The following is an 8,463-nucleotide window of genomic DNA, read 5'->3' as shown; positions in this document are numbered from 1 at the left end:
GCAAAGGGAACTTAAACAGATTAAGCGAACGGCACAAGTTTTTCTAATTTTTTACTCAAGATATCGAAATGTAAACTGAAAGCAAAAAGCCGGTGATTCGACGACCCAAAAAGTTCTGCAAAATGATTTTGCAGAACCGGTGGCCAGAACTCTCAATCATGAGTAATGTATTTAAACTTAAATATCATATTGCAAATGGAAAACTGTAACAATATGTAAGACTAGTAAGATACCATAGCCTAGGTATAAAATATAATAATAGAAAATCTTCACAATATTTACTCTCAGAGTTGCAACTAAAGAGAAGAAAGTAAAACTAGTTTTTATAATATATACTATATTATATACTATATTATATAGTATAAATGTCTAAGAGAGAGCGCAGAAATTAACAAACTTCAGAAAGTGCATAAACCATATCTAAGCAGGATATTCACACAAAACAATTAGTAATGCGGATATAGCAACAAAACAGTGTTTAAACAGAAATTGAAGCCATGAATTTAAATAAACCAAGTTATTTAGATGATCCATTTTTAATATATTCGACTTTTTTTATGTTGTGGTGGAGAATTTAATTAAACTCTGTCTAGATTTCAGTCCATTCGATATTATATCGACCGCATCTAAAAAAAACTAATTTAAAAAAGGCTTTTGTATGTTATGTGAATAAATAATGAAATAAATAAAATTTTATAATTATAGAGTGATTATAGATTATAATTATAGAGGCATTTATCAGTAAAACTTAATAAATTCCCATTGGTATTAAATAATGCTTATTTCACAAGCAAAAGAAAGTTGTGTTAATATATCTTTGAATTTGTATTTGATCTGAAAACTGTTTCTGACCCGAACGGGTTTATAACCAGAACGTCTCGGTTTGTAGTGTAATTGCATAGAACTACGAAACGAACCATCCTGAAGCAGATAAAAGTGATATTAGGTATTTAAAGAAAATATATTATTGGTAAGTTTAATTTACATTTTTTTAAATATTAAGTATAAAAAATATTTGCTTTTAATTATGTTTTTAAGTATAGAATATTTATTTTATAATTGAAAAAATGAACTGAGTTCATGTGCTTATAGTTTATGTGGTTATAAATATATTCTCAAAACGAAACAATTAGAAAAGTGATAACGCATTATTGCTTAGTCAACAGCTAATTATCTTAATACAATATATGAAAAACATAGAGGTAATCAGCATATATTAAATAGTAGAAACAATTTCAAATTCTCACAGCTTTGGTATAACTGTTGACATGTTATCTGATGAACATCGATGTTATATACATATATATCAAATAATTTAAAAATATTTTTTCTGAATTAGTACTGATAAAACTCTGGGTCTTTAAAAATGCTTTAACTTGCTTTAAAATATTATTCAGAATGTTTAATTAAAACTATGGAAAACCATATTTTGTTAGATGTCATGTTCATATAGTAATGGAAATAATCGAAGCTTTCATATAACTAGATTTCCATTCAATAGATAAGTTCTCTCATATATAGGCTGCAAGTTACAGCACCAAAAATAACTAAATTATTTACCAAAAATTACACAATTTTACAAAAAACACACTAAGATCAAATGAAACTCCAAAAAAAAATTGAAAAAACAAATGCACCATTGAAGAATAAAAGTGCTTCAATTTATTACACGTTAAACTATCGAAATTCCATAATTTGTTTCTTGTAAAATTTTTTAAAATAGACTTATCAAACCTCAAAAAGCTGAACTTCTTTTTCATTTTTGATGCAAATTTGAAAATTTCTATTTCCATTCCAAAAACTTACCGCTTTCCTTCAATTTGCAAACTTTTCTTGCAAAATGATTTACATATAATCCTCTCTTCCTTCTATCAACAATATTTTTTTTAAGTGTTGAATGTTGTTCTTGGTTCCGTGAAAATCTGTATAGAGGGAAAAATTGAAGGAATTACATTCCGAATTCATGGGGATATAGATATGTTTGCATGAAGGTTAAGTAAAAAGAAAAGGTTGTGTGGACTAGCTGAGAGATGAAGATGTGGGTGTTTCTTAATTAAAACTAACCTCAGTTGCAGTGTATAGCCTGGATACTTTAATGGATCGTACACATATATCAAAAGGGCTTAAATTAATGTTGGCATTGAGAGAGGAGCACAGATGGGTGATATCATGGTGAGTAATAGTGCAGCCATACATATTAAATATTGAGGTATTTACGCGTAACTGTTTAGTACTTGACTATATCCGGATTCCAGAGATATCAGGTGGTCATTTGCTGTGCAACCATGGTCTCAAAGAGCATACAACTTTTTAAAGATTGAATAATTTCCACTTATGTTAATTTAATGAATTTTTATTTTTAATTTTATTTTTGCGTATAATAAAGTTTATTAGTTTTACAAGTATGCAGTTGATAATTTTAGAAAATTTATTATTAAAAAAATTATATTGGTACACATCTTTACATATCTTAATTTTACGAAAGCATTCTAATGATATTTATTTATTTTTTTAATATTAATTAAGACTATGATATATTTTTTATGCTATATTTCTTATACATGTAATATAAAAAATACCGTTTACAACGTTCAGATTTTTTACAAAAAGGTCTTATATATCTTTTTTTTTAATAAATATATTTATAAAGGTTAAATCTTTGCAATATTTAGTTGACAAAAATAATTAAATAAAGTAAAAATCATACCCAATACAAACAATTAAAAATTAATTAAAAAATTAGAATAATAAAATAAAAATAATTTTAACGAAATTGAGACACACTTCAGAGTTAAAATTTATCAAAGGACATTATTTAATATTTAATTTGGACAAAAAAAAATTATTATACAATTTTTTCCTTTTTTTTTATACAGGATAGAAATTCGTCACCATTAGAATTATTGTAATAAATAAAATTAAGTTTTTAATTCTTTGAAAGAATATAAACCTTTTCATAAGAAATGCAGTAATAAGTAGGATTTTTTTTATTGATATGCTTTTTGCAAAAATATTGGTCAATGTATATTAACGCTTATTAAATTTAAAAATCTAAATTATATTAATATTTAAAAAATATTTAATTTATGTATTGTAAGATTTCAGTGTCATAATTCAGATACTCAAGGTATAAGGGGGTATCTAAAGAGCTGCAAAATATTTTTAAAATAATGTTAAATATTTTATAATTAATTAGAAATAAAACAACAATGTATAGAAGTCATGTGTAATGTAGATTCTATTAATTAAGAATTTATTTAAATTCTAAAATTAAGGCGCCATATTTAAAAATGTCTTCCATAGCTGTAAAAACTAAATATATGCATTTACATAATTTAACTTCAACAATTTTTTAATGTAAGATTTAATAAGACTTTATGGAAAAATCTTAATATATTGAATATGTCATCAAAAATAAATAAGTCCCGGCAGTGTTTTGCTTGCAGTTGTTTAAGGAAATTTACTGAAAGTAGACATTTTAACCACAGAGCTGTAGTGTAGTTTTGGTTCATTTGGTTAAAACGCGTGAAGTCACCGCTTCCAGTTTGAAAGGTTAAAAATTTAAAGATTGGCATTAGTAGTATAAAAATTATATACGAAAAAATAAAACCAACAAACCACTAATGATAGGTATTTAGTCACATTCAAGCAGTCAACGATGCAGCTTAAAAATTCAATCATTTAAATATTCTTCAATAAGAAACGGTTTTTTTTTGTCATTTAAAAATAATGACTTCATATAAATAAATTTTGAAAGGATGTAAGAAATATATATCTCAGTAAAATCTGTATTGATTTATTTCTAGTGAAAAACGGTCCTATAACACTTACGAATATAACGCCTCATTTATAATATAGACATTTGAATAAAATAAATGTATATGACTATTTTTTAATATTTTTATAGAATGAATAAAGTATTCGTGTTGCTGTAAAGCTAGACTTCCTTTGTATAGTGACAAAGAAGCTTTATTAAAATTTAGAGGGGTTTTGAATAGCAAAGAAAGAAATAAAGGACAAACACAAAAATTTATTTTAATTTTATTGAAGTTTGGCTGACCATACAACGCTGTTTCGAGTATTGCTAAGTACTCTTCATCAGTGGTCTTTCGAAATAATCGAATTTTGTTTAATTAGTTTATAGTCCGTATATAATTTGTTTTGACTGCAAGTGCCAGGCTTAGAACTCATGCCTGTCAAATTAAAAGCGATGACTAATCGTGTTTATCCACAAGAAGCCAAGGCTGCACAAACTTTCAATGCTCAAGTTCCAGGTTTTATTGTCACTTATTTTTATTTAATTAGTGACACCAACCAAAGCACTTGCCAAAGTGCTTTACAGCAACACGAATACTTTATTCAAATATTAGACTTGTGAAAAGTAAAGAACAATATGTTAAAATATAATATTGTTCAGCTTTTCCTAACCGCGAAAGCGGATTTGTAGAATAACATAGCATAGCTTCTTTGTAAAAGCACCAGAATGGTCGCTTTACATATAGTAAGTAAAACAATATGCATTACAAAATGTCTCTACAAAAAGAGTAGCTTTGAAAAAAATAAAGAATAGGCGAACTCAAAAGTTAACTTTTAATTCGTTGAACTTGTGTTTCCAAAATAAAGCTGTAGTTTATAAGCTCGTTCTATTTTAAAGCACGGCAAGTGCTTTGGTTAGTGTCACTAATTAAATAAAAATAAGTGACAATAAAAAACCTGGAATTTGAGCATTGAAAGTTTGTGCAGCCTTGGCTTGTTGTGGATAAACACGATTAGTCATCGCTTCTAATTTGACAGGCACGAGTTCTAAGCCTGGCACTTGCAGTCCAAACAAATTATATACGGACTATAAACTAATTAAATAAAATTCGATTATTTCGAAAGACCACTGATGAAGAGTACTTGGCAATACTCGAAGCAGCGTTGTATGGTCAGCCAAATTTCAATAAAATTAAAAATAAATTTTTGTGTTTGTCCTTTATTTCTTTCTTTGTTATTCGAAAACCCTTCTAAAAATTTTTATAGAATTATAAAAAATATTTTTATAGAATTATAAAAAATATTTTTATAGAATTAGAAAAATAAATAAATAAAAAATAAATAACCATATTTTTATAGAATTATATGAAAATATTTTTGTTAGAATATTTCAATAGAATTTTTAAAATAATTGACCATAAAACTTGAAATCTATAAAAAACATTTTTAAATTTTATAAACCTATTAGCAAATTTTAAAGTATATTTAAATTATTTAAATAATTATTATAAATAATGTTTATCAATTAAAAGTGGTGCCTTGTTTAGCGTTAATATTAATTTTACGATGTCAGTTCAAGTGCTATAGTGATCTATAATTTTAAAGCTCTTAGTTTAGGTGGGTTTATGCATATAGTTCTATTGGTTTTAGTAGCAAAATAATAAACAAATATTTGGTTATATAGAACTACATCAATTTATTTATGTGATTGTATATTTATCGTTCACATTCGCAATATGTGTTAAAATAGCTAATATATTATTTTTTTACATACTTTAAGTACTTTTAATATTGTTAAATAGAAATGTATATATATATATATGCAAATTTTTTTTTAAAATAATTTTCATCATAAATTTGGTCATTCTTAAAGCTTTTATAAAAATAATTTATTATAGTAATAAGAACTTCGAAATTATATTTATACGCTAAAGCACTTGATATGTTAGAGTAAGAATTATGTCCTAAAATTTTTGAAAATGTAAAAGGTTCTTGGAAAACAAAATGGAGGAGTGTCTGTAAAATTTATAATTTTAAGCTAAAACGCAATTTAATTAAAAAATGTTGGGTGTATATTAAAAGAAGTTTTATTTTGTTAAATAAAATTTTTTTAAAATTAATACATTTTTAATTTAATTAATAAAACAAAAAATAACAATTTACAAAATAAAATAAAAACAATAAATTTAAAATAATTAAATTATTATCAGTAGTTTATGTACTTTGCATCTTTTGTGTAAAAAGCGTTCCCACTTAAAAATTTACGGAGGGAGTATTGATGCAATATTTACGCATATTGTTAAATTAGTATTTAATTATATTATGTCCGCATTATTATTTTGTTTTAAAAATATATGATTTACATATTTTTCTATATTTTTTATTACATTTTTATGCGCGCTTAAATTTTTGTTTTTGTATATATAAATATACTTGCATTAAATAAATTTTACATATATGTATGTATATATATTTATATATATCTTTTGTATATAAATATCTATAATGTATTTTGTATACATATATTTTGCTTCTTTTATTTTTAAATAAGTGTATATATAATTAGTTTTTTTTTTATATTTTAATTTAGCTTGTTTTTAGGTTTGCTTAATTCTTTTTTTTTCTTCTTAACATTAATATTAATGTTTAATTTAAATTGATATTAAATAAAAATATTTTAATAAAACTAAATATTAATAAACATCAATTCCCACTGATGTTACGTTTTATTATTTAAATCGTTTTGACTGGGCGGACTACCTTGTTGATTTATTTGTTGATTATGTTGTTGCTGTTGCTGCAGTTGTTGTTGTGGTTGTGGTTGCTGTTGCTGTTGATGATGTTGTGGTGTCGTCAAAATTGTAGGTGTTGATAATGTTGTAGCTTGTGTGATAACCGTTGTTGCTGATATAGTCTGGTCTGGCTGCTGTGATTGTTGCTGCTGCTGTTGATGATTATTTAACGGATGATTCGAATTGCACAATACACTATATACAGAATCGACTTTGCTTAGTTTTTCAAAAAGTGGTATCAGATCAAAAAGTTCAGTATCTGTAACATCATCAAACCATGATTTCACAGGAACCTAAAATAATAAGTATTTGAATTTTTTTTATGTTTATATTAGCAATTTTATTGAGATTTTTGCAAAGCTATAAACTTACCGCATTGTCTGGATGAAATATATAACTGGCTGGTGAATTATCAACAATCACAATTTTTTGCAAATCACGACCAAGACGATTTAAGTCTTTAATATAATTTCCCCTGTAAAAAACGCATGATTCCCTAAACAGTCTTGCGCGAAACACATTCCATCTATAGAAATTAAAATAAATAGTGATCAATTTAAAACTTCATTTCTTTAAACTTGTTTTATTGATTTTATTTTTTTATTTTATTATTTATTTTATTTTTTATTATTTATTTTATTTTTTATTATTTATTTTATTTTTTATCTTTTTTTATTATTTTTTTTTTTAAAATTTACCTATCTAATAGATCTGCGACTGGATCCGCATATTTGGCTAGTGATGCAGTAAATAATACACACTCATATAGCTCACCCATTTTTCGTAGAAACTGATCAACGTAGGGTCTCTTCAGTACATATACTTGATGTATAGTTCCATCAATTTCTACTGGAACTACAAAATCGGCATTTGGAATTGGCTGTAAAAATTTGTAGAAAAAATAAAATATTTTTTAAAATATAAAGTTTAGAATATAGTTTATAAGTATATAAATTTTAGTTTACATACATATACATAAATACATTAGATTTTAGTGTAAGACTACTAAGTTAATGGACTTCGACCAAACTTAGTATGTTATAAATACTCGTAGTTTCAGTGCATAAGCTCGGATATAAACTCGAGTTTGGCGTTTTATAATGAAAGCATAAATTGTAAATAATTTTATACAAATTAAGACATATTTGGAATATCTGGATTTGTGATCTCAGACCACAATATAATCTATTTATTTATATAAAAATTGGAATAAATTGTTATACAATTTAATATATATAAAGAGTTATAACAACTAAATCATAACTCAGTAATAACATTTTATTTTAAGTTTAATATTATAAATATTGTAGAATTCATAAAATTTATTTTGCAAAGGTGATTAAAAATTTAATCAATATTTTTTGATGCATTTAAAAAATAAGTATGGAAGGAGTTCCTATGGTGTAACCAAATCTATCTGTTACTTGCTGTCTGGGACAATTGTCTGAACTGTGGATAATAAATGAAAGGTGAGCGAATATATCAATATAAGTATAGATTAGGAGCTTCAATCACATTCTTAATTTTGTAATCGATATTGATAAATTGTGTACTATTTACTTTTAAACGTTAGGTTAGGTTGTACCGGCGATCCTTAGTGGATCCACTTAGACACAAAGAGCCGTGTTATCGTATATATAGTAAAAACTCATGGTTTAAAAGCACCTAGAATCTTTGGCGAAGCATAAAATACTATTTAGTGTCAGGTCCTGTATTTTAAACGTTTAAGATAAACGCATTGTTTTTACAGTTTATTGAAAAGAATGGGGAAAAAATATAATGACTTATCTACAAGACAAACATAAGCTATATTGGAACACAATATGTGGTGCTGTGTGCTTAAAAAATATACGACAATTATTATGAATTTTGAAAGATTGACACGCAAATCATATTATTTTTATTGAACTTTAAA

General features: G+C 25.2%; 1 protein-coding gene across 2 annotated transcripts in view; it reads right to left on the bottom strand.

Annotated features, from left to right (window-relative positions):
- Positions 1 to 6,355: 6,355 nt before the first annotated feature.
- The window catches only part of LOC119668373 (phosphatase Herzog), a 68,153-nt gene continuing 66,045 nt past the window's right edge, over positions 6,356 to 8,463 (bottom strand). For both annotated transcript variants that reach the window (XM_038077853.1, XM_038077854.1), the window contains exons 4-6: positions 7,247 to 7,428; positions 6,921 to 7,074; positions 6,356 to 6,841 (exon numbers count right to left, since the gene is read on the bottom strand). In XM_038077853.1, the coding sequence (XP_037933781.1) occupies positions 6,476 to 6,841; positions 6,921 to 7,074; positions 7,247 to 7,428 (702 nt within the window). In that variant the 3' untranslated portion in view covers positions 6,356 to 6,475. The remainder of the gene's footprint in view (positions 6,842 to 6,920; positions 7,075 to 7,246; positions 7,429 to 8,463) is intronic.

This window comes from Teleopsis dalmanni, chromosome 1 (assembly GCF_002237135.1).
Source record: "Teleopsis dalmanni isolate 2A chromosome 1, ASM223713v2, whole genome shotgun sequence".
In the NCBI taxonomy this organism is placed as follows: domain Eukaryota; kingdom Metazoa; phylum Arthropoda; class Insecta; order Diptera; family Diopsidae; genus Teleopsis; species Teleopsis dalmanni.
This window is presented reverse-complemented; position numbering and strand designations above follow the sequence as displayed.